The 27687-nt window shown below is 43.8% G+C and overlaps 2 protein-coding genes across 2 annotated transcripts in view; one reads left to right on the top strand and one right to left on the bottom strand.

Annotated features, from left to right (window-relative positions):
- The window catches only part of LOC105453225 (semaphorin-5B), an 89219-nt gene that overhangs the window by 49157 nt on the left and 12375 nt on the right, over nt 1–27687 (bottom strand). The window contains exon 2 of the mRNA XM_011694994.1: nt 6922–7036. Coding sequence (XP_011693296.1) covers nt 6922–7012 — 91 coding nt within the window. The 5' untranslated portion in view covers nt 7013–7036. The remainder of the gene's footprint in view (nt 1–6921; nt 7037–27687) is intronic.
- LOC105453226 overlaps nt 10796–27687 on the top strand; it is a 45693-nt gene continuing 28801 nt past the window's right edge. Inside the window, exon 1 of the mRNA XM_011694995.1 lies at nt 10796–10989. Coding sequence (XP_011693297.1) covers nt 10868–10989 — 122 coding nt within the window. The 5' untranslated portion in view covers nt 10796–10867. The remainder of the gene's footprint in view (nt 10990–27687) is intronic.

Below are 27687 nucleotides of genomic sequence, written 5' to 3'. Positions count from 1 at the left end.
TATCCCCTGTGTGCCTTGTCGACTCAGTCATAATACGAAGTTATACGATAGTCGAGAGAGGGGGCGAGGGAGGAGGGGGGGGGAGGAGGGTGTTCGGTTTTAACTTTCTTAACTTTCATTTCCTAAGTGTACAAAATCTCGAAGCGTGGAAAACATCCAGCATAAACTGAAGAAAGCAGTACGTGATTGTAGATGGGGAGATAATTGCGGCTTAACATAGTTCGTTCCTAGAGAATATACGAGCGCGCGATGCGCAGCCGCGATTAAACTGAACTTGCGGGCTGTATTTAAAATATGGAGACTATTAAAGAAGCGTCTATGTTAACCCTTAACCTGGTGCAAGATTACGGAAGATGTGGATTTACAATCGTATACCGTAAGAAAAGAAGTACTGAGTTCTATACGTTATAGAATGTCTGCAGGAAACGGAGCGAAAGTTCGAGTAATGAAAAGGGGGAAAAATATCGCAAAGACGGTTTTATGCTCCAAACTAATTACAATAATTATGTAACTATTTAAAAACGAATAATGAATAATTGCATAAATATTAGAAAAGTTCTGGTATCGCGTCGCGCGCGTTTGCGTTACCATATTTAATCTCCATGACGACTAAAAGCAGCTAAAACGTGACAGTTCACCTACTGCACGCTTGCAGACAAATACGACCTCCAAGTTTGTGCCGTCTACGTGATGTTTTGGCGCCTTACAAATCGCTACACCGCCTCCCTTTTTCTCTTTGACGCGAAACCTTCGTGAATATGTCACGACGTGTGTTCTACCGGCGAGAGAAGTCTCGCGCATGTACATTCGTATTTTCGAGACGGACGGCGCACGATTTTCCGCCATAAATTTCACAGTGCCTCGCGCGTCTCTGAAATTAAGCGAGCAGCCTGCGTGCCATGCATGCATTTTAATTTGTAAATGAATAAATTTGTAGCAAAAAAAGTTATATAAACCAAGTAAAAAAAAGGAATAAAAAATAAATAAAGAGGAATACGCAGAGGAAAGCAACAAAAAGATTTCAAAAATAACAATACATTAGAGATTAATTCACGTATAGTTGCGTAAGCGCAATGAGTAATATTAATATCGTAAATGTTGAAAACGTATAAGATGAAAGAAAGCTCCATCTTTCAAGTCCATATATGTCAAAAAGCGTGATACAGAAACGGTACAGTTAGTAAATCAGTACACCCGATTGCGTTCTCATAAGGCGCCATCGGCCAAAATGGAATTTCTGCTTTCGACGTCGTACGTAACGAGAAACACATGCACACACATACAGGAATACATTTCCCACTTCATTTCCAGCAGCCTTCGGTCGTCCACACGGGGGCGGTATATAAAACGACTTTTTATTCACGCCTCGATAATCAGCGGGACATCTCCGCGCTTTCGAGTCGCCTGCACGAATGAAAATAAAGGAACGGAGAGAGCGGGGATTTCATCTTTGTGTCGTAGGCGTCGATCCGATAGCCTCGTTTTAGCCGTGGACATCGCGCGGCAATTAAGGGAGAGAAAAGCAAGCGAGAAAATCGGGATCGAGTCGTATAGCTGCGAGCTAAGCTGCTTGCCAATACCGACGACGTTCTGCTTTTACGCGTTGGCGAAAATAATCGCCGGACTCGGTTATAATCGTGGCTCGCGTCGCCGCGAGGGGCCACAACGGCGGAAACTGCGCCAGTTTACTGGCGGGCCTTCTGGTGGTCTCGCGCAAAACGCAGCTGTAAACGGCAAAACGGTAATTATCGGTGGCGCCAGCTCGCGCGCCACGCTACGCTACGCCACGCGACACAGAGCACAGCTATAATAGTATAAATTTATGCGCCATAAACCCCCGGGGTAACGTGGCGCGACGGCGAAACGCGCGGCAAAAGGGCGCGAGCGAAGCGCGGCAGGAAAATCTCGACGTTAATCGATGATAATTTTAATTGGGGAAATCAGCCTTCGAGAGGTTCCGTTAAACTTATCATACCACGATTTTACACTACCCTACAAAAAAAAGTATTGCAATAGCAAAAGCCTAAAAATTTGCAGAATTTATCGAAATTAATTTTCGATTTTGGTTTGTCAATAGCCAAATATCTCTTATTTATTTATTAGTATTTTTTAGCTAAGTAAATTAGTATTATTTAGCTAATTAGTATTTAGCTAAATAATATCTTAGCATTTTCTAAATAAACATAATTCAGCTGCGTGTTAAAGAAAGTGAAACTTATACACCCGTTCGAGTTAGTGCACGATTTTGAATTATTTTCCTATAGCTAATCGATATCCTTCTTACATAACGTTTCATTCTCTTTCCACTACAATTGCCATTTCATTTTCTCTTCGTTGTATATTGCTCCGTACGTTGTTATTTAGTGCTCGCGATTGAGACACACTCTTCATAGACTTACGGCTGAAACTTACCTCTCGAATGAGCGGTCGTTAATTTCGCAAAAAGTGTATTATCTCGTTACAAAAAAAAAATCATTTGCTAAGGTACACATATGTGTTTGGGCACGCCTGCTCTCGTGAAATTTTTTACACGCTCTCGCGAGAACAGACACGCGTTACGAAAGGGTACGATTGCGTAATCGCAGCTTAAGCGGATCGCTTTCCGTAATCGAGACGTTGCGGTCGATACCCGGGGGGACTTCCACGGTCGGCTGAAGACTGTTTCCCTCGCGAATTGACGCGATCGAACGGACACACCGCAAACAATCGCCGGCGGTTCTCAGGAGCGGAACGAAAGCAAACCTTCCACGGCGCGGGTACAATGCACCCTCGGCGAGCCTTATAATACCGGGGGTAATTAGAAGAGAATTGCTTTGTCATTTTCGACGTGCAATAGGGCACTTAACAAGCTCGTTCGCAATCTGCGCGCGGTCTTTGCCTCCCGTGTGTTCGGAATTTAATTAGATTCGTATAGCGTCTCTTCCCCACGAAAGAGGGGCGCTCTCGTCTGTGATATAATTGCACTTCACACTGGCACAACTTTTCTCCACTTCCGTGTTCTTCGAGGGAACCCGGACTTTTTACATCGTTACAAAATTTATAGGTTAGCGAGTATACGGGGGATAGAGATTTTAATTTCAATGGAATTGATTTTCTCGCGGGATCCATCGTTCTTTATTGAAAAAAAATAGAGGATATAAATTATTCTGTTCAAAATCGTAGTCGACGCATTATTATTAAAATAATGAGACGAATATGAATCGGCTGCCGCGCGCTCTTTCGTGCTTAACATCTTTTGTCGCGATTCCAAAGCGAAGCGTGTATTCAGTTACTCAATGCATATTCTACCATACTTGGGTATTCGGCTATCGCTATCCAGACACAGTGTGCAAATAATACCGTTACAGGAACACGACGTCCTGTACAGGCGTATCGTGTACACCTGGTGTCGTTGCCTCCTGACGCCGATCGTGTGAGGTGTTTTAACGAGCGAACTTCTGCCCGCTAAACTTTTTCTCTCTCGCGCAACCGTTCTTGCGTAAGACGTTCCGGAGATCCGATATCGATCCCCGTTGATGTTCGCCGCGCATTAGCCATCCGATACCGTTATAAATAACGTTCATCACTTTTTGAACGTTAACAATGTGTTCAATTGCTACGCCTAGTCGCGCAACGATACCCACACAGTGGACAAAAAGGAACAGATCCATTGGCGAGAGAAACAGAGAGACCGTATAGCCACGGTATCGCGGTTATTATTCGCGCGCCTGCAATCAGAATGAGTGGGAGAATTTATCATAGTCCAAGACTTAAAAACTCATGCGGGGAACTCTCAACAATCGAATCGTTTGTTTTGAAAAGTGCATGAGTCAGTACAATTGAATTTCATAACAGAGAGGCAAAGAGATATAGCGGAGAATAAATTATACTTCGTGCCCGCGTATTTGCTTATTAGATCCGGATTGATTAAGTTAATATTTGCTAAACTTCGCACTTTGTATACCTACTTCATTAATTTAAAAAAAAATTGTTATTTTAACGCTTTAATATATCACGTAATTTCCACGGTTATATACGGAGAGAGACATATTTTGCACGATTGATCAATAAACATTGAATTAAATTGAATAATAATTTGTATTAAAAGACGACTTTCATTTTGTTAGTCAATAACCGCATCAAAACAGCCGCTTTCGCAAACAGCAATAAATATCAGTATCGACCGATGCCGTCAGCGTTATTAAGCGAGATTTAAATCCCCGGGAACGCCAGATTGTGCAGCGGAAAGCAATCGCGGATTCACGGAAAGCGAAATATCTCCTACATTACGCGCGCATATTATCAGCGTGCATATGTGCCGTTGTTTTGTCGGCGATTGTTCTGTCTCTCTGCGAAGAAGCGGGATGGTTTGCCGCAGAGGATCACAAATTATCATAACGACATTCCGAGGCTATCGCCAATGCCGTACGTTCGCCTATACGAGCTAAACACGATGATAGTTTTTATTTTCCAATGGAGAAAAAAAGTGTGCGACCTTTGATTTCATACCGGCACAATTTTCATGGGCGATACGCGCTATTTTAAGCAACGTTACAGCACACAGTAACTTTTATATATGTAAAATATGGTACTTTGTATATTTTATCAAGCAAAAGAAATTTGAAGAAAAATTAACAATGTTAATTTTGTTTATATTACATTGTATGACATGTACATGTAAATTTTAATCATCAATGATTTTAGATTATAATTGCTTTAACCGACCTCGGGAGGAGATACACGAAGGCATTTTTTAATTGCAGCCATATTCCGCATTCCGCGCGCGGCTCGAAACGTGACAGCGCGACCACGAGAGAGGCGCGCGGGAAACCGTAACGAAATCGTGATCCACCTTAATACGGGTCTCACGATTATTGCGAGAGACTGTCGCATCGTCCGTGGCCGCCGGGCATCGAAGCCATCGCCGAGCGGGACCCGCGGGAAGTATTTTACGTGCAAATGGAAATCACGGGTTGCGCAGCCAAGCTATTCCTCCACCTCCACGTCTTCCTTCTCGCCTTCCGAGAGCCCGAGATGTTATTAGGTGAAAAAAAAAAAAGAGAGAGAGAAGCTGGAGAGACGAGCCGTGAAGAAGACGCGGGCTACCGCACGCCGTCGGGAGCTGGGGAGCGATCCATTAAGCTCGTTAAGATTTAAATCCGGGGCCGGGGTACGAGGTTTTCCGTGCGGTTTCCGCTTGTCGGGCGTGGCGTCTGTTCTCCATCCATATAGGCGACCATACGTCCCACATCTTCAACACGATCTACGTTTTCTCTCCGCGGGGCCGCGCGAAGTGTGCGATAATCGAGCCGCGCGAGCTCGCCTACGTGGTAACTGTACATTGTGGGTCATTGCTTGCGATAAGTGCCCTGAATGTCCGACATTTTTGCGAGATGTTAATGGGCTCGATCTTGGACACCGCCGCGCGCGCCGCGGCGACACCACCGTATGTATACGAGCCGGGGATATATTCTCCTTTATCGATTAGCCATGCCTATCCTGACACGTAGACGTGTCGTAGAGAAGCGGTTATGGGCGAAATTAAATTTGCATAAACGTCCCAGGCCGGCTCGACCCGCTCGCTCGCTCGCTCCGCGGATTTATGCCCGTCTTCCGGGACGGAAATCGTGCGGCGGCTGGAGGGCATTTATTCTCCTAGAGGAAATTCACCCTACTTTTGACGATTATGCACGATTTCACGTGGCAATCTCGATCGCTTCGTCGCTGATCCGTCATTATCGATACGTAGAATATCCTTCCTCTTTAACGTTTTCCCGTTAATGACACTTTGACGACTCGAGGCTTCGAACTTCGTCGGACGCGTAATTACGAAGTTACTACCAGAAATTATACTCTCTCGGTGAGTTAAACTGTTAAAGAATGCGAAGCAGGCAGCAATATTGCTCTTCAGTTCATTTCGAACGAACTTTCTTTAAACTCGAAGCCCAGCCAGAACCCAGTGCTGCGAAATTGCAATGTTACATATAGTAAAACGATTGAGAATTATCGAATTCTTGTCAAATAAATGAACTAAAAATAAACAAGTGAGTTGTCGAATTCATCGAAGCAGCTGTTACGTCGAACAGAGCGATTAACGATTGAAAGGTTTCGAGTATTATTTACGGGCCACGTCTTCCGCCAAAACTCAAGTGCGAAATCTCCTCGATTCGCGATCGAAGATCCCGCGGTCCGTCGCGGCGGCTACGTGCGGGAACGCACGCGGTCGATCGATCTTACTTACGCGGATCCAATTGAGAGTGGCGTGGTATTTTTAACGGCGCCGATAATGCACCTGGCGCAATAATGCGCGCCTTGATGAATGAAGTGTATTTCTGCCGCGGTCCGTGGGAGTGCTCTCATTTTCCGAGATAATCGCGGGCTAGAAACTCGCCGATCCTGTTCGACCGAGCCGAGCTAGAGACTCGAGACTTGGCGAATCGGCTGCGCCGCGATCGTCGCGCACGTGTATATATATGTATGTACATACGCCTCTTATCGATAACGCGCGAACGGACGCATGATTATCGGATGCGCGCGTAATCGACTCGCGGTTACTCCGAATTAAATTGAGCGATAAGGCAATTAACGGGATTTCACGGGAGAGATTATCGACGCTCGACGCACGCGGTTATCGTTGTACGATCAGGGGGCGCGATTTAAGATTCGATCGCCATTTCCGCGAATCGTGCATAAATCGCGAAGGCTCGATGAGCTGTCACGGCGATCGGCTACCAGATTTCATACGCGGTTGCGCGATTGGATCCGTTAAATCGACGAGATAAGAGATTTTCCTCTCTCCGAGCGTGATTACAGAAGTCGAAGGTATAATTCAAAGATATAACAAATAGCTAAATAAGATCTGTGGTAAGACGATATACATCCGATATCGAGATGAAAATATCGTCGATATGAATATCGCCGTCCGTTCAAGTAGCTCCTTACCTTCGTACGAGATGTGGCGAAAATCCTCGGTAGCACGAACGATGGCGGCGAGGATCTGCAGCGTCATCGCGTACACGGTCCACCGCTCCATCTTGGCCGCGTGCGGTTCCCGCTTCTGCAAAGCGAAACATCGATTTTTCTTTTATTCTGACGCATCATTTTACGGGTCATATGGGAGCCGGAATCGATTATCAGACTTCTAATTGGGACGCGAGGCATCTCGGGTAGAACGCATTACCGGGGTCGAGAAGGCCTGACTAACGGCAGGATATTGGGAAAAGAGCGAAATGGTCAGAGAAATAGCCAAGAAGAGAGAGAGAATGAAAATAAGAGAAAAAAAAGAAAGGACAAATCGATGACAGAGAGAGGTAGTAGACCTCTCTCTCCATCTTCGTTCATTTCCTTGACATTTGCATGTCCGTGCCGTTAGGTTGGCGTTCAACAAAACGGCCTTGGACATTTTCTACGAGCGGGCGGACACGCTGAAATTAATTGCACGGAGATAAACCGCGCGGTTATCGACGACGCGATTAAGATCGATCGAGCCATTTCTGAATAATTCGCGATGGATTCCACCAACGATCTCTTCGATGATTTCCGGCAGCGTGGTTGGATGCAATTCACGTGTGTCACGTAATGTTCACCAATTAAGTTGTCGACGGCTCATCCAGTCGATCCGGAAGGAGCCCCAAGATCATTTTCACTGTCCCGCTAATCCTCCTGTTAATGCGAATCGTATCGCGACAATTAAATCCGCGGGTCCCGCGCGGCGATTAAATTGCGGCGTACCGTGATTTAAGTAATTGATTCGACGAGTTAATAAAACTGCATTATTAACTCCAGAAACTAAGTTAACTATATGACTATATGAGGAAATGAAACTGGAAACTATACGACACGCGACAATGAGAGAAAGTTGCGCGAGAGTTTCTAATTGTAATAGACAACGTAATCATTTATTTCGCCGTGAATTCACTCAATGTTAATTGATTATTACTGCTTTCTTTTCCTCTCTCCTAAGTGTGAAATATAAATCGCGTACATTTGCGTAAGTAAAAGATAATGGCAATAAGCCTTTTTAATTGAAAGCCTAATTCCTTTTGATTACAATTCCTTTCTTTCAACGCGGTTGAAAATTGTCTCTTTCAGCAGCGTATCAAGGCAAGAGAGCCTGAGATTAAACGACGACAAAGCGTTTCGTATAGATGGGACGAAGAGTGCAGCCCAGCACATGCCCAATTATCGCGCGACTATTTTAAAGGCTAGCCGAGTTAGTGCGCCACTCGTAGAATCGGCTTCTTACGACGCAGTATCATTTATGTCAGAATAATTACCGGATCGCCTTGAGATCGGGCAAAAATCGCGACCGGATCACGCTGTGTGGCTGGGATCCCCAGAGAAGCTTTGTATCTCGCCAGCGCTACCGCCCTTCTCGATCGACGATAATTAATTATGCGACCCGGAGCACTCGGATCAACAACGACGCTTCTGTCCTGTCAATTAACGTCCACCTTTGTTACTCGCATCCAGTCCCGCTCACAAAAAACTGTCGTGACTATCTGGCGAACGAACATGTACTCGATCAAAAATATATCACGACTTCACTCTTTCTTTGTGCACAAAAGTACCGTAAAAAAAAAAATGAACAATAGAATAGTGTCAATGGATAAAACATTATATTATTATTGATATAGTTACAATACATTGTGTCAGAACTGTATCCATTTAGACGATTTCGATAAATGTATAGTACAAATATAGAAATAGAGGTAGACATTTTTCTCATAAAATTATTTTCTTGCCATCTCACTCGTCACGATAAAAGCGCGGTCTAGACATTTTTCTCATAAAATTATTTTCCGACCATTTCACTCGTCACAGTAAAAGCGTGGTCTCTGGCAGATTTACATGGAAGATAAACCGCAATATAAATTGCCATGAAGATTATCCTATTAAAAAGAGAGTAATTATTAACCTTGAAACTTCAAAGGCGATTCTATTCGCCTCCGTTCCGCGACGGTGATCGCGTAAAAATGGTCTCGGATTATACGATAATTCGGTCGATCTCTCCTTTTACGCTTATTTTACAACGGTCAGCCGCGATTATCGCGTCCCAATTCGTTCCAGGCCTGGCGGCGACGAGGTGAAAAATAAAAAATAAAAAAGGTGGCAGGCCGGGGTATCTTGTACGTGCGCATTCACACCCCGGCAGCGATCGGGACGGCCTTAATGCACGCGAGAGGCTCCCGTGGAATGCAGATGCGCGTACGCGCCGCATCTCCAGCGAGATGATTTATTCGTCTTGGCGTCGTGAGATCCGCGCCTGTGTGTACGACGCGGGAGAATATGCTCTATGGCGAAATCCCGGCGTTGTACGTCACGCATCGATATTCATAAATGTCACAGCCCGGGCCCGTGTGATTCTGACAGATTGACCTCACGTCTTACCTCGCTCGTAACGTTACACTCGCTCGATCGCGACGACTTAGATTGACTTAGAGGATTAAATAGAGAGGCATAAAGCCGCTTACACAGCAGCGACGGAATTTTAGACCCCTTGGAAAAAGAAGAAGAAGAAGGAAATGCCATATCTTTATTTATTTAATCAGTTTATCATTAATCCACTACTGACGCTATGTCAAATAGAGCATCGATATTGAGCAACATTAATAGACAGCCACGGCACTCATATATTTATTTTTGTGATAACGAAGCAGTCTAGAGTGATTGAACGATATCTCATGCCGAAGGCACAGATTTAGCGGTTCTCGCAAATGGAATGAACGTTCAATCGTTGCGGACGACGACGACGACGACGACGACGATGACGACGATGGAACGTAGGTTTGTACGTTATCGAAAGTGCATCTGTGGATTTATGTACACGCACGTCAATGATGAATGGATCAACGAAATATCTGAAGGGGATGTCGTTATTATCGAAGAGCGCCTACGCTGCGAATAAGAAATATCTACCTAATTAAGCTGATAAATGCATGTTGTATGTGTACACGCGGTAATTTGTTAGAGGCTGTGTGCTCAGCGTTTCAGATGTTAATGTCAAGTGGAAAGCATGCTCTCTCGGGTTTGTCTATCACGTGAAACTTGCGAATCGGTACGAGCTACAAAGTAGAAGTATACACGATTACTTATGTATACTATATTTGATTTATTATATTTATATATCCATATTGTAGAACGCACGTGTTTCAGTACTCTCTCTTATCTTTTCTAAGAAAAGAATATCTTGCCTGTGAGAAAAAGAAAACGTTTATTCGTTGAGAATCATTTTTCTTCTTATTCTTTTATTTCTCAACAAGTTAAATTTCATTTTATTTCCGTACAATTTTAAGACAAATTTAAACAATTGACAATTTAAATTAAACATTATTAATAATATAATTTTTAAATTGTTAGACACACTCTATATACTGGGCTCACAGAGATTTAATTTCTCTAATCTTTATTATATCATATATTCGAGATTTAACGAGCTTCAAAATTATATTAAATTTCTTCGAATTCATATCTATGCAAAGGACCGTTGTGTAGTTCTTAGAATTTGACCATGTGTTAGCCCATCAAAGATCGATTAGAGTTAGAGCAATCACTGTATTCTTTGTTTTGGCCAATCTAATCGCGGCTTCATTTCGCCTATCGCTTCGCCATAATCACTCCTCTATCGTCTGTTTGCAGACTCACGTGTCGATGTTTATGAATTCTCGATCTATCCTCCGCGTATTCTCCGTATCTTATATACGGCATGTCGCGCTCGAGCTCAAGCTCATCCGTTATTTCGCTTGCATCCGTGGCCTCTATCCGCGCCCGGATCTCGGGTTCGAAGTAGCAGAATACACGTATCTATCCGTCCGCGTTTCTTATATTCGACAATCTAAGAAATGCGCGACGTTACTTTATACTCGTCGCGGACTCGACGCGGACATTTATGACTGCACCATTAGTCTTTATACTCGGCGTCCCGCGACGTGCCGAGATCTATCGCTATTTTGTGCCCGGACTTGCGTCCCGCTCGACTGCGTCTATCTATCCGCGGCGACCTATTTATATGTAAGTATATTCCAGAGAGAGAAAGAGAATGAGAGAAAGATTGTATATATACCACATAGCTTATTTTATTCCGGCGCGAAGTAAGACGCGTCTCACCCCGCGTTTACCGTGAGGTAAACTCGTAAAACTTCAACTCGTGAGAGTCGCGCGCGCGTGTGGACCACACAGAGCGATCCGGCGCGATCCGAAAGTCAAAGTGTACGTACACGAGGTAACACAATGGACGATCGGTATAAACTATTCGATGGAATGGAGCGATGTAAAGGAGTTAGAACGGGTGTCGTTTCTCGTGCCACATGCAGCGACGCATTGTTCACTATTTTACAAGCAGTGCGTCCTGCGTTCGAGTTTATCGAGTATCGTTTTGACAAAAACTTGCTTTTTATTAAAAGCTATCGCTTTTTTTTTAAAAAAAAAAGCTATCGCTTCCGGTGCGGATATCTATTTTAATGAATTTTACAAGAGCACTTCTTCTCATCATATTTTTCCTTTGATTTCGATCAAACGAATTCATCAGACTGTTTATAGCCATAATTTTATTTTATCATTGTAAAATAGTTTGTCGTTCTTCGCTGTGAATATTCTCCTTTGCAAAAGACAGATACAATATATCACCGTATGTTTGTTCACTATATACGCCCTCCCAGGTAGATAACGGCGTAATCGTTTATGTAAATTATTATGTAAATGGCGAAGCGATATTTTCGCTTACAATATTTTAAGGATTAACGATTGTCTCCATAAAAAGACCGGTCTCTCCGCGAGAGACCGTAACATATTTTGGCGCGGGCGCGTCAAGCAGCGTGGATACACCAAATCGATATTCGGGCAAGAACCGGTATATCGCAGCGTGATATGACTGTTGACTAAATCGATATTACGCTCCCATATTGTACGGTGAAAAGAGCGCCGCGGTATGTTCGTATATTGAAAGATAATATTGCCTAATAACACATTCCCGATCGCGCGCGTCGAAATAATTCATCGGCCGACTGTTCGACCGTAATTATTTTCCATTCAGACAACTGTCACATTTGTTCAAACAAACGTCCTCATTTGCTCATACGAAATCTACGATCGGAAGGGAGTGCGGTTGGTCATGGATACCTCACATACGCGGTGATCGAAGGTGTACGAATGCGATGTGGCCACACACGCACACACACACACACGCACAGGTTGCTTACGTCCTGGACCACGCGAGACGGACGGCACCAGACGACGGCGAAGCCGGTAGAGATCGGCAAGGTCGACGACCTCGCCTACGACTTGGCAGTACCGGCAGCTGCTCCTCTACGCCAGGATCGCGACTCTGGGTCTGTGACCAACTGTGACGTTGCAAATACGATCGCGATAGTGTCGCGAATGATCGATTTATCCTCTCTGCTTTCCCTCACGCGACATGCACCGTGGCCTGGCGCCACGATAAGAATGCATGTAATCGAGTGCGGAAAAAGAACATTTAACTCACATAACGGGAGGAAAAATTATATTCTCTAATTTAAGAAATGTAGAAGCGATCGCTGCATTGACAATACTAATATCAATAATGTTATATTTATTGCGATACATTTATTCGAATTTGACGTAAAAAAAATTGCAAATGTTAAAACAGCCTTAAAAAAAAACACGAAAAAATTATCCATATGTCGGTTTGCATTAAACTTGTTTAAATTTAATAAATTGTGACGAAATTCCACAAAAGATTGACTTTCAGTCTGCGAGAGAATCTGATCACGTAAGTCCTCTCGATAGCTCCAGGATACGCTGTGTGACAAATGGAGAAACGGCATAATCATCGAAAATGCAACTACACGACACACGATAGCGTTTCTCTCCTTCTTTCTCTGCATTTCTTTTGTCTTTCGACGTCCGTCATCGTGACAGCTTGCTTTCTCGTCTATGAATAGACAGCGGCATAAAAGAGGACATGAGACAAGAGAGAACAAGCGGACCCACGTGGTTAAAGCGACAGTAATACACGTATCTACCTATTCCGAGTGCAACGCGTGAGGGAGTGTGAGGGAGGAGGCCTTTCAATACCTTTTATGTTTATTTACACGTAGACGTATGTATCAACGGATCCATTAATGGCTCCAAATCAATACCCGATAATTCGTTGAAGATTCGTGAGATAAATTTTTTGAGAACGAGTGGAATATTTAATGATAATAAACACGCGCGCAGCCATTTTATCATTTTAAGAGACATGCGAAAATTGAAAATAAATTTTATTTCACATCATATTATATCATATTTATATCACTTTTTCTTAAATTAAATTAATTAAAATTCTAATTGTAAATAGTAATTAAAATTTTTCTACGTAAGGAATGTATCGTTTAAAAAGAAATTCTCTTATTCTCTGTATATTTAGTATTATTTAATATACAAACTTTTCTAGAAAATTATAATTAAATAAGTAAAATTTTAATTATAAATTTGAGTTATGTAAATTAAGATAAGTTGAAAGATAAATTTTCGCAAGACGGAGGAAGCCAACGAAATTCCGTGTTTTTCTTGCACGTCCTTCCTTCCTACGCAAGATATTCCGGACGACATCGCGGTGGTCTCCGTAGGGTAAATCTTTTAAAAGACTCATGCAATAATACGCTAGCGCTACAGTGGTCTCGAAACAAAATTTAAAGGGACGTGCGAGAGCGCAGCCGCCCCTTCGAATATTAATATCTCGTGCACTTCTTCGCAACCACTCTTGTCGAAGGTATCTGTATGAAGGGCTTCCGATTAAAAGTTTATCTCTCTAAAAACATATTGCGTTGCAGACGGTTTGTTTCATCTCATCGCGTTTCGTGCTTATAGGAATACGCTTTAATGAAATTGTAATAAAAATAGAAAAATGTAGAAGAAAATTGTAAAAAATAGGAGATTTTGTGTACAGAACTTTTAATATAATTTTTAGTCTATTTTGTTAATGTATTTTACCAAATTTTAAATTTTCTAATATATGTAACATATACTTTATTTATAAATAAATTTCTCTGTAATTATTCAAGATATTTATTTTATTATACATATAATCTTTCATAATATGGTGTATCTGACAATAGCACGCAACATCATGTTTTACAAAATGTGGCCAAACCCGGTCTATATTTATGTATCACGATTGATTCTAGCTTCGTCCGATCTCGCGTTCAATTCAAAGGATATCTTTCGGCTCAAGTAGCGGGGTATCAATAACTCAAGTGCCCCGGACTCGTAACACATCTGTTGACCCAAAAAATGAAGAGCGTCATCGTCGAGAGCCTCCGGATAGGATCTAATGCCGCTTCTTCGCGGAGATCTGTTCTGTTTCTCTCGATCGAGGGTGCTTCATGTTTGATGCTACTCCGAGATTTGCGCGGCGCGATTTCTAATAACGTAAAGTAATTAATACGTAACATCCGGCATAAGTAGGTGTGCAAATTGTAATATTAGCTTCTGCGCGCTTGTGTATATATATGTCTGCGCATCTCCAGCGACAGGATAAATTTCAGAGAATAAATCAGCTAGGTACAAGTTTCCGAGAACGGATATTAGCGATTAGAAAAGTAAGAAATCTCTTGATCCGACCGCGGGAATTAGCTTAGGTAAAAAATGCAACGGCCGCGCGTCGTGTATAAATACGCTACCCGTTAGACCCCTGAGGTTAACGTAAGCAGCATTATCATTTATCTCTAATTTGCTTCGACAGTCTCTATACGAGCGACGTCTGTCAATGACGGAGAAATCACAATTATACGGCATGCCAATTATGGCCGACGGAAGGCAATCGATCTGACAATCAGATTAATTGGCGAAGCGGAAAATTTACGCGATAAAATTCAACCTCGCGCTAATTGTATGCGTCGACGTTAGAAAAAGGGTGAAAAAAGGGAGAAAAAGTAATCGGAATTGCAGCTGTACCGCGCAATGCGAAATGCATTAAATGGTGGACCATCGAGAGCCGAGTGTCGACAGAGACGAAAGCTCGCAATCGTTCATGAGGGTCGGCGGCAGTCGATCTTGCGGCGCGAGTATTAAGTGCGATTGCGTTAATGAACGTGTGTGCGCGCGCGCGCGTGTTAACGGACGCATTTTTTTCGTGTTTTTTTTTTTGCGGCGTCCGTTTGCACCGTCGGTCGGTTTCCCAAGCCAGCCGCAAATCGATGGCCGGTTTGCTCATTCTCAAGAGAGAGAGGGAGAGAGAGAGCCAAGTTCTCTTTCCCTCTCTCTCTCTCTCTCGAACGAATTCCTCTCCGCATGACAGCCGCGACATAATAATTATACCGCTCAACCTCTCGAGAGGATTCGTCGTTAGAGACGCTCGTAATTCTCGGCTCCCGTGGCAGACAATTTGGCGGTCGGACCGTATTAACGCTACCAATACCATCACGCGTGCCCGTTCGATCGCGCGACGGGAATTACGAACTTCCGCCGCCTGCATTAATTTGCGGGCGGCCACACGATGTAGCGGTGCGCGACGTTCCGGATGCTTCAATCTTAATTTTAATGAAAAGTTCTCTCTCTCTCTCTTCCGACCAATTCAGGAACGATTCTCCTTTAATTAAAATATTAACGACTTTCGATCGTCTCGAAAAATTACAGGGGGTTTCCGGAAGGTTTTACGTTTCTTCAGTTAACGTCGTCCGCGCTGTAATATAAGATGCAGTAAGCGAGCAGCGGGTCGATCGCGCCGCGATTATGTGGGTGTACGGTGTCGCGCGTCGTCCGCGTCGTCGTGGTTATGGGCACACATCGCATCGGCACGAAACGCTTTATCGTAATACACTCGAGAGGTGCTTTCGCAACGAGTGATGAACGGCGGGGAAGGATAAAAGCGACGAGCTCTCGAGACGGTGGGTGGCGAGACTGTCCGCGACGGACGCCGCGAAACGAGCCGGTTTTCGCAACGAGGAAAGAACCTCCCCGCGCGCGCGGAAAGTCACACGTGCGACACGGACGCGTCTTCGGCGGATAAGGCTGCCGCCTTTCAGAAGCAGGCCCCATCGGCGAAAAACACTGGCGGCGTGTACGCGAGAGGAATAGAGAAGGACCGAAGAGATGGAGAAGGGGGAGGCGGGGGGAGGAGGGTGTACAGGTTCCGAGAAAGGATGAGCGAGTGGTGGGGTCAGTTTACACGCGAGACACACGCGTACGCTCGCCCACGCGCCCGCGCGAATTGCGAAGAGGTAGATTGTAATAGTTGAAGTAGGTAGATGTAATAGTTGCGCGCCGATAGTTCACGCAAATCGCGCCGAGATTAGACTGTGGAAAAGAAAGGGGAAAGAGATAAGATAGACGGGGATTTCGCGCCTAACTAATTTTTCACTCGGAGAGATATGACTCCGCGTGTATATTTACGTGACGGGAAACGATTCATAAAACGGAGCAAAAAAAATCGCCGTAACAAATTAAGATTTCGAAATGTTTGTAGCGACTTTATATACGATACGATGGTTTAAAAGGATTAAATCCGTCCCGAGTGCGACGTATTCCGCTGCCGCTGCCGCTGCCGCCGCCGCCGCCGCCGCCGCTGCTGCCGCTTTCACTCGCTGCGAAATCAATCTGTCAAAACGCGAACGCGCATTAATGTCAAAACTGCACGAAACGGAAATTCATCGTATAATGCGGTACGATTTAATCGTGCGTACGCTACTCGTTACCGAATATATCAACGAGCAGGAAATTACTACGGAGAGGGAATAAATCACGCGGTATTTCGCGATATAATAAATTGTGTGGCAAGAAGAGAGGATTTTCGAGTGGCAATTGTTTTGATTCGCGTTCGAGGAGACAATGAGAGTCGTTCATTCGCAAAAAACGGAGAAAAAGACGTGCGAGTGGCGGAAAGAACAATGGGTAAAAGACAATTAATATGAACCGGTAGTTGCTTCCTCGTGGCGACCGGAAGTCGTTACGGGGGACGGGCGGGAGAGACCTCGTCACACGTGACTGGAAAGAAATCCGTAAGCATTAAGACGAGGTCCAGCGCATCGGTACTATACGTGATCAAACGCTATTCTTTACAGAAGCTAAAGATTTCAGATCTTCAGAAAATTAATAAAAAGAGGTAAAATGACATCAAGTTGATTCTTTATCAAATTTCTAACATTTTCTTTTAAGCTAAACAATTCCAAGAAAAGAAAACAGTTCTTAACATATAACATACATAATCAAGCTAAATAAACATAAAGAAATGATTTTTCGACGATATTCATATAGGTATTGAAAATTAATTGCGTTGCATTGTTAATATGCGTATGTATGCACGTGCGTGACGGTCGCACAACGACAGTCGTTACGTTTAATATCCTCAGGGAAACTGGCTGTTAAGAGGAAATACAAGCAGTTTCATAGTTACGCGTGAACACGGAGCGTAAGCGATCCGCCGTGACCGTTACTTGGGCACGATCGGGCTTAGAGCTTAGAGAGGACGGAAACAAGACGACAACGGGTCCGTACGGTATCAAAAGGGCCCCGCGCGCTATGCTTATTACGTAATTGAATGAACGTCGAGATAAGGGTGAAAATTATCCGCCGTCTCTACTCGGATCGCAAGCGCGCGCGAGAAACACGAGACTCGTGAACGTCGTTGGCTTTTATCGGGATTATTTTTCGTATACCGATATACGCGCGACAACAAACCGATCTACTGTTCCACGACAAAAGCACTTGAACACGGATCAATCGTATAACATTATCATAAATAATCTGAAAATTACCACACAAGAACTATATACAATCTCGTACAGTTTTCGTCGACGAAACGGACACACGCTGCATTAATCCTGCTCTTATCGAAGGCATTTCATTACGTCAAAACAGAATACCACGAGTATCATCTGAAGTAAACGGAAGATTAATTACGGTAAAAGCTCCACACGCCAAAGACCGCGCAAAAAGGCTAAGCAGAAGTGAGTCGCTGGACGAGTTGGTATATACATTGCGTATTACGACCAGAGCCGGCGCGTTAACCGCCGAACAAAGGGCCGACTATAAACCGGGCACGGCTGTAAACCAGGCCTGCCAAGCAGAACGCGCCAAATTCGCGACCGTCTGAAATAACACACAGAGAAAAAGGAGAAGAATGAAAGTTCACGCGCCGTTACGGCAAAAGGCGGTGCGGAAAGGACAATTTTGGATTAACGAAAATGAAGTCCACCCCCTCCCCCGTAAAAAAGCTTCTGTTCCATTCTTCTCATTTTTGTCTTTCTAATTTTCGGTCTTAATGTCCACTGAAAGAATCTAAAAAAAAATTAAGATACACTATCTCTTAACAAGTAAGCTGTCTTTAAGTAATAAATAAGAAATTGTGTGATAATACACGGTTCTATTAGCGTGTCTGATTATGCTTTTTTTATACACGTCTATATCGTACGTCCAGGACTCCGATCGAAGGATAGCGTTGAAATGGGCCTGATTATATGTACAATATATAAAATTTCATCGTCAACTTCTTCAAAGTTGTCGAGATGATAAATAGGAATGGCACGGCGTCAATTCGCCAAGCAATTTGTCATTAATCAGTAGCTAGATGACAAGCCGGTACGAAAGCACGGCGACGTTTTCTCATCGCGGCTTTCGAAAACGCGTAGATATAATGATACGCTCGTAGGTTGCGGCGAGCCCATGATTAATCGCGCTCGCTCGTATCGTCCGCCTCGATCTACGCACGCAGCACGATGTGCATACACACGCATAATTAGGTAAACCGATAATTGGCAACAAGGCCATGGAGGGCAAGCGACCTTGATCGCGCGCGCGCGCGAATAAGAGGTTTCACCCGTACTGCGATTTCTCGCCAGCTTTTATTCGCGGGGCCGAATTGTTAACCCTACACCCCGTGGGCATAATATTTTGACTGGGCCCCGTAGGCGTGTAAGATTGTGTCAGGCTGTAATCACGCGCTCGATTAATTCCAGCGTCGAGGCGAGAGGCGATGGAACCGCGCGAATTTGCGAGTACGTGCGCCAAGTGTATGCATAACGTGACCACTACGGACGGATTGAGTAAATAAGATCTTTTTTTAGAAGATTGATAGATTCTCCAAAAGGCGCGTATAAATTATGTATTCCAAAAATTTCTTAACATTGTTAAAATAAGTTCTGCGCTATAAATAAAATCTCTCGTTTGCATAATTCTTTTTTAGCTTACAAGATGGTTTTCTCTGATTTAAAGTCAGAAATTTTGAAAGAAATATCATAGTATAGAAAACAGTCAGGTATGAAAAAGGAAAAGAGAACAGAAAGGGAGAAGTGTTATTTTTTTTTCTATTTCCGATACTCCGACCGTATGATTAAACGTACCCTATAATCGACAACTTAAGCCTGGATAAGGGGAAGGTATAATCGTAAAAATGGAAGATGAACGTTGCATCGATCGTAATTCTGAAGATGCGAATCGCAATGCCTAGGAGGGATTTACACTTCGAACAAGTTCACGCGTCGGCGCTCATCACCACATTCGCGGAGGGCAGAATTTATTCTTGGCATACCGCGCAAAAGTACCTATAAATATCAAGGGAGGAGACGGCGTCGTCGGCCATATCCCCGTGATCGCCTTTTTGCTTGCATCTTTTTGCGCGAACCCTCATTCCAGGTATCCTGAAAACGTATTTATTTTTCGACCCTGTACAAGAGGAGCGCGACGCGACGTGTCAAGATGTCGCGATACCGATTTTCTCGAGTGATTCTTTTAACATCCTGGAAGAGATTCTCCGTAAGAAGCTTATAATAACATCCTTTTCTAACAATCCTTTTCTTTTAAGTGAAATGGCACGTATCTAGACGTGACAAAATATATATATTTATCTGTCACTTTTGGCTAAAATATTTAAAATTTTTTGCACCAAAATAAATGCTTAAACATACATTTCCTTATCTGAAACAAAAACTTATTGAAAAAATTCTGCAAATTAACGGCAAATAGATTCCAGATTTACAATTTAAGGAATTATTAAAATGTAAGAGTATGATTTTATTTAATATTGTAATAGAATTTCTATTTCCCATCGAGTGTTCCATACTGTTTTCCAGATAGAATATCAAAGATATAAAGATATGAAAAGATATAAATATCAACGGTCTGATATTGAAGTCGTAAATATTCCTGACTTTTTGAGGGCAAAATTTTTCGGCTTTAACCGCGTCGCCAAAAAGATGTAATAATTTTTTTAAATAAAAATATACTTTAGTTTTGATTTTTCTGCTTTATTTATATGTATATATTGTTAAATTAAGTTGTACCTTGCTTCAACTTCTCAGATGTGTTCGTAACATTACATATATAGATACATTATTATATATGAATATATATGGGTATGCAAATGTATGTATGTGCGTGCACGCAATGTATTAAGACTCGACTCTGTGGGCTCGCTAAGCTCAAATGACTGTGCGGATCAGTCATCGCTGCGGGAAACCGTAATAAAAATCTGTCTGTGCATCAGCGTTCTCTTCGAAGGTAGAGCTACAGTTTACGATTTCCGCGTCTCCGGCGGTATGCCGGGTGTACAGCGCTTTATCGTTCGTTTCCTTTGTCGTCCATTTCTCCTTGTCCACCTTCGGCCGCGTTCGATTCACGCGGATAGATCGCCATCGAGCGTATACATCGCGGACGTACATCGGCGAATAAATTTATCCATTCAGTTGTCCCGCCGGGGACTAACTCTCGACTTACTTCTCTCCCAGCCTTCGACATAGAGTCGTCTCGCGATCTTCGAAACCGCTCACTCGCGGTTTTACAGCTGCACTCGAGCCGCGGAACGGAAACCCGCGACTGGATATGCGCATCGCGCGTAGAAACGGCATAGGCTGCGCGTAGCGTCATAAATCTCTACGATTGTGCCCGCGCGGCCGCGCGTTCTTTATATTTAAGTTACCTCCGTCGCGCGAGAGATGTCCACTCCTAAATCTCCCGCGTAAGCCCCCTCGCGCCGTGCCGCCGCGCCGCGGCCGGCCGGTTCCACCCGCGGATAAGCCGACAGATAATCAATCCTCGCTGCCGCGCAGCTGATTAAACTTCGCTGGAGACTTACCGTGCGTTATATTGAACACGCCTGACGACGGCACGTAATTGATTCACGATCGCGACCGCACGGTATTAGCCGCGACGTAAGTTATAGGGGAGGGTGTACGAACCAATCTCGCGCGTACCCCTGTGGGAGAACGATGCCTGATGGACCTCTGGATAATTCGCGATTCGCTATTAAGAACCTGTTTATCTTGGCCGCGCGGCCATCATTTTTCGCGCGCGTTATGATTTGTGCCGGCTGTTACAGTCGATTGTAACGTGCGTTACACAACATCATCATAACATATATTTAAGCCAATATTTTACAATTGAATCTCGAATTGAAATCTGTATTACACGTCCGAGGCGCTATTAATCACAATGTAGCCAAAATAATTAACAGACAAGAAATAATCATTTTGTTTTCTTCTTAATTTAATCGTGTGCTTCCTCCAACCAAATTGCATAAATGTCGTGAGATCAAAGTGCTCCGTTTAGCCAGGTGTTGATTAATTTTGCATCGATTTTTCCCTCACAAAAGATAGGAAAAACAGCTACGTTTCTTATACATTTTTAATAACGACATACCCGCTTGTGTTCCAAGCTCCGCCCGCGTGCACAACATTTTAATAAATAGATTCCTCCGTCCCCCTTCTAGTGCTCTCCTCGCGGGGTGTGGCAGTCGCGCGGTTGCGCCCGGCTCGGCGAACGCTTCGTTTGCGTTAACTTCGACGCGATTTATCTTACCCACGGCGAGTAGGCTGGAAATACGGCGAGAGAGCCCGCCGTTTGTGTGCGGTGTGCGTGCGCCGTGCGCGGCGTGTACGCGACGTACACGTGCACGCGCGCCGGAGCGCGTGTGCGGGGAAGTTTTATGGGAGCGGGTCGCCAAACATGGTAACATGCCCGCAACTCACCTCTCGCAGAGGCAGAGTCGCCCCTCGGCTCGCTTCTTGAGAGAAGAGAGACGCGTATCTATACGGCCGCGGCGATCAGGAGACAACATCGATGAGAAGCTTCCGCGGTTGCTGAAACTCATTCTATTTATGCGGCAGCACACACGCGACTGTCATGTGATATGGATTCAATCCCTCTGCCTCGACAATGCGAATTCATTGAAACGACCCCGTTGAAATAAAATGATTAATCGTATGCATTAGGCGTACAATAAATTGGTGAACGATTCACGGTACATTAAGCAACTTTGATATTGTTTTTAACGTTTGATAACATTATTCTAATAATGTGTCCATTACCTGCTTGAATATTCTATCTGGGCAAGTTTGTGGCACGACGAGTTTTCACATTATGGAAACTCGCGCGATGTCAAAGTTAGATAACGATGCCCTCGAAAGTTTTTCGGCAGGATTAGACATGCCAGAAAAGTTTCGGAAGGTATATAGTCGGGGAAACCTCTGCGGTATGCAGAGAATGTTCGTAATTTGTCCCGAGTAAACAAGTGGATAGGGGAACTTGTCCCGAACTTTAGCACTTAGCATTAGCGCAGAAAAACTTTCTTCGCGGAAGAACGCGGCGAGAAAATGGCGAACCGACGAACCGCCGACGTTCAGTGGCAATTTATGGATGCCTCGCGGAACGGAGGTGAAAATTATTGTCCGGGAGGGGAGAGAGAGAGAGAGGGGGGGGGAGAAAGAGAGAGAGCTAAAGGAGGACGTGGGATAAGAAATGCTCGTCCGATGAAAACGGATCAGGAGGAAAGGAAAAAAAACACAACGAAGCTCACCTTCGTCTAATCGGTCTCGCGCCTCCGCGTCACGCATTTCGCGTTCATAATTACTGTTATTAATTTGCGTGCGGCTTAGGAATAAAACGCGTGTAATCGCGGATGGCCAACGACGGCGCGCAATTTACTGCCGCAGGCCACAGGCATCGCGGATATTAAAATAACTTCGTCGGCGGTTTTGCATGAGGAATCATCGTGCCGCCGCGCCGTTGAAGGATGCGCGATGCGCGCGTTCGCGAGGTCCGGCCGAAGTTCTTCGCGTCGGAATGCGATAAAAACGTCGGAATGCACGGACGTTCGACGGATGGGGAAAACAGGTGGTTGGCGGATCGCTCGTTTGTTCCTCCCTTCTACTTTCCCATCGCTGATAACAGGGCTATCTCCCTGGCTTGACCTCCGCCTCGCGGCGACGATTGCGCGCGGGGTCGAAGTTTTGATCTCGAATAAGACGCGCGCGAGCCACGAAAATGAAGGATCAATTATGGCCAGCGAGATACGACTTTTGCGTGTTACTCAAAATTTTGGCACGTGATAATGAATAATTTCGATGTTCCATGGAAATCGAGCTAGAGACAAACCAGAGACGACTAGCGTGGATATGGCGTAGTTTCTCATCCAGCCCAGCGAGAGTTAGTTTACGCGATACAACGTGTACCACATGGATCGATGTGTGTATATATACATATGAAAGCTCGATATGACTTGAAGAAGTTTCTTCCGAGTTATACACATTATGAAATATAGAAGTGCACTTTCCTTTCCTCAATTTATGAGCAAGTTTCGTCGTTTCGATTTAGCGAAGCTATATTTTAATTCAAGTTATAAAAATCTGGAAGAGTTTGCGCAAACTTGTAAATCGCGGCGAAATTGCGGCGAAAAAGTTACTCTGCGCGAGAATAAAGAGAGAAGTTTCGAAATTACAGTATGGAAATTTTAGAAATATCGAAGCTAAGAAATTAAAAACTACGCTCGTTATTGACTTTATGATCCTTATTCGTTATGGCGCGACATTATTCAAACGAGTTAAAATGAATTGTATCTGATGGTATCAGTTACGCAAATCTATGACTCGTAAAAGAAGGGCTAACCATTGAGGCTCTCGCTGTCGCGCGTCGCGCTAATTCAACACGCGTCTCGCCCACGCCGAACTTCGCCGACCACCGCGTACTCGATCTGATATGATTGCTTCTTCGCGTGTAAACCTTTCGCCGATATCGAGCGACAGCGCGCGAGCGGACTCTTACAAGAGCGCGGCCATGTGAAAAAAAGGTAGGACGACCCCTGATTTATGACGGTAATAATTCGGGCGTGCGAGTCACGGGTAAGGCGGACATCTGTTTGGATCCTATCTCTAAATTCTCGACACGGGCGATCTCGGTGGCAGCCGCGGTAATGAGCACACAAGTGTTATACATGCGAACGAAGCGGACCGAGAAACGGACCTCGGAGGGAAATGCGGTCCTTTTGCCCACAGAAGCGGGTGGTTGGCAATCAGTAAAAGTCGCGGCGCGTATTGATTAAAAGAAACTTTTTGTCGAATAGCAATTAGAACTTGAAACCTTTACACGAAGCGAACTTTATGAGGAACTAAATAAAATAACGAGGTTCTCAATTTTAAATAAACTTCATTTTTACAGAAACTTAATCAGAGGAGAGGAAGAATTATTTAAATACTTTTAACGCTGGAAGTAAAAACTTATACAAAAAATCTTCTTTCAACAAAAATTCTAGGATGTTGCAAAGTAAATCTATGCCATGCTGTTTAGCTTTTCTGAACAACTAGATCATTTGCATATGGGGCTAGAAAAGTATTAGCTATCTCCGCTTTCGTGAATCGCGATTCTGCCTTGCGAATCCTCCTATCGATTCTCTCGACCGTTCAATTGACCGCGGTCTGCTCGCTGAGCCAGCGCGGCGAGGCGCGAGTGATTCACTCGCGTGCGAGCAATCGTACATCGAGGAAGGATCATAGACAAGCGGTGTGTACACGCTTACCGTCGCAACATCACCGTAAATAAATTGCAGTCTCTCGGTTAACGCCACGCACGCCGACATATGGTCGAGATTGTTTGCGCTAATTAATAACATCGTGCGTTCGCGAGATTGCGCGTGCGTACGGCTTCTTCCTCGTATGTTTTCCCCGGTCTGCTATCGCTGATGAAACTCGACCTGCTCGTGTGCAGCCGCAGCAAAAAAGACGAAACTCGCCGGAGATACTTGCCGGAACGACGCGAAATTAAATTAAACTCTTTTTCATATTTGATTATTTCTTTTCGCTCTCCATTAAAACTATACCACGATATGAGTTAAAGTAGATCAGCGTTTATTTACTAACTACAAAATATTATTTCAAGATACTATAAATCACGACGGAGTGTATAATATACCGAGGTATATATATGATAAAACCCTCTAGATTATTATATTACGGGCTTACTCCGTGTTTGCGTATCAAATTCTGTTCCACGAAATAACGAGCGTATGCATAACGTGTAATCAATTAACGCCGAACGCGTAATGATATGCTTGTTTGAAGTGGAGCCGGATTGTCCAAACACCGGATATGCGTCCAAACAGAGCTTATTTTACCGTCGTTTATTGCACAGAGTAAATACGGAATTGTTTTACGATGAACACGAAACGGGCACTTAACAGCTTTACTCGCGGGCGCTGCGCGACGTGTATAGGATTCCGTGGCGTTGAAAAGTCACGAAAGTAGCACTCCTCCTCGAGGGTTGATAAATTTAAACGCAACACACGAATTCCTGAGAGAACGCCAGAAATAGCGTGGACGAGGTAACAACTGAATATTTTGACAGAGGCCTGCCAAACAGTTTAGACAGAAGTAACTCTTACGAAATAATAAGCGTCACTCGGCGATTAGATAATAGAACTAAGAAAGAAACCATTCGGATGATAAAAAAATATTTAACGTCAAGAAAAATTGATCGAGAAGTGAGAAGGATTTCTTAAACTTGAAAATGTGTATTATAATATACCTTATAGTTTTAATAGCTTTTGAGATGATTCCTGAATGGAACGATATACGAATTCACCGCGAAACTATTCCCGCTGGAATAATTTCAATTCCGCTCTCGAACAACTTACCAGACTCTCCAAACGAGATGTCTCGTGAACAACTGTCGCACACATTGCGAACCGTATCGATATCAGTACTCAACGCATTTAAAAATACGCACAGTGGCAATCGAAAGCGTACACCGATAGCGTTAATCCCGCCTATTTTTACGATGATTGAACTTTATGTGGATGGAAGGACGTCCCACGCCTCTGTGCATGCGATACGTCACGTGCGCGTGCAAATATTCCCGATATACGTGCGTACGTGATGTGTATGTGCTTACGGCAGGCCGCCGAACGTATGTATAACGCGCGTAACAGCACATATGTGCACACGAGACCGACCTGACCGAAGAGCGCGAAATCCAGATAACAAAAGTGGCGTCGCGCGGTCTACGCGCGTAACACATACGTCACGGATTGGCGCGGAATCATCGCGAGCCTTCCGACAATACGCTGTGCAAGACCTGCACATGGGTAAGAGAGAGAGTACAACGGAGCGCGCGCACATCGCAAAAAGTCATCTCCCCACGGCCGCGGCGAAGAGCGGAAAATGACGCGTTCGCCTGTAAAACGTCGGTGAACGGATGGGAAAGTTTACGGTAAATCGCGATGATATTTCAAGTCGATACAACTCAAAAGGGCGTGGAGAATCGTTAACGTACAAGCATGTCCGTGTGTTTATTAGCGCATTATCATGTCTCGGAAAGTTTGAATAATGATTATATAATAAATAATATATAGGGGAGAAAGGGGGTATTCAGAACTCGGGGCGACTCTCGAAACCCTCGCTATATCTCGAATACTGCATTACCGAATGTAAGCGTCATACAACCGTAAATGTCAGGCTAAAAAGGCGCAATCTATTATAGGTAAAATCCAGTTTGACATTCGTTAATACAGTATTTGAGATATAGCGAGGGTTCTGAGTTGCCCCGGGTTCCGAATAGCTCCGTCCTCCCCTAAGAAGAGAAACTGATGTATATTTTTAAATTTCTCATCTTTCTGTTTATTGAAACTAGTGAAATTTCATACCTCTCGAATTAATAATGTCGCAATAACTCATAGCAATGGCGTGATCGCGATATGACGGCGGCAATACATGTCACACCCTTAAATATAATGTGGGAATTAAAATGATGGTCTTCGCTCCGCAAAACAGCGCCCGCTGCGAGCGAAAATTCGATACGTCGCAGAGTGGCAAAATAATCGTGAGTCGTGTGATTCGTCGGCTGAGTCGGCTGAAAATGATCAATGGATCGATGACAAGAGGTCAGCGATATGTAATTTCACCGCGAGGCAAAATAACGATACAGAGTGAAACGTAAGACTATCGCCATTTCTGCTTACGATTATCATGCTTAAATGCGTCGTCGCTATTAAATTCACGATACCCTTCTTGTTATCATTTATTAACAATTTTTTTCTATCGACACCTGTTACATAGAACCACGTAATCTCTAACTCCCTAATAATTCGTTATCGAATACTCTATGAGCGTGACAAATCGATAAGATTGAATTTTTACGTTAATCGTTTTATCTAGCTATAAGATAATATAAGTAGTTCTATAAGATAACTAATATAAGTTCTAAGACAGTTCTTATTCAACTAAGGTCTATTAGATTTTCCACAAAGCTCAAAGCAAAAAATTACCGATTAAAATAATTGTCACTGTGTATAAAAATTACACAATCTTTAATTATGTAGAAATAAATCTTCATATATGTATGTATGAAATTTATGTATATGACATATCCCATCTAAAAAAATAATAATATAGCCTGTTTAATATGTACACTGAGAAAAAAAAATTACTTAAAACAAATAAATATGTTTCAGATACCCCTCAAAAAAATAATTTCTTGAAGCAAGTAAAA

This window comes from Wasmannia auropunctata, unplaced genomic scaffold, assembly GCF_000956235.1.
Source record: "Wasmannia auropunctata unplaced genomic scaffold, wasmannia.A_1.0 LD336001.1, whole genome shotgun sequence".
Lineage (NCBI taxonomy): Eukaryota > Metazoa > Arthropoda > Insecta > Hymenoptera > Formicidae > Wasmannia > Wasmannia auropunctata.
The sequence above is the reverse complement of the archived record's forward strand: the minus strand, read 5'-3'. Positions and strand labels throughout refer to the sequence as shown.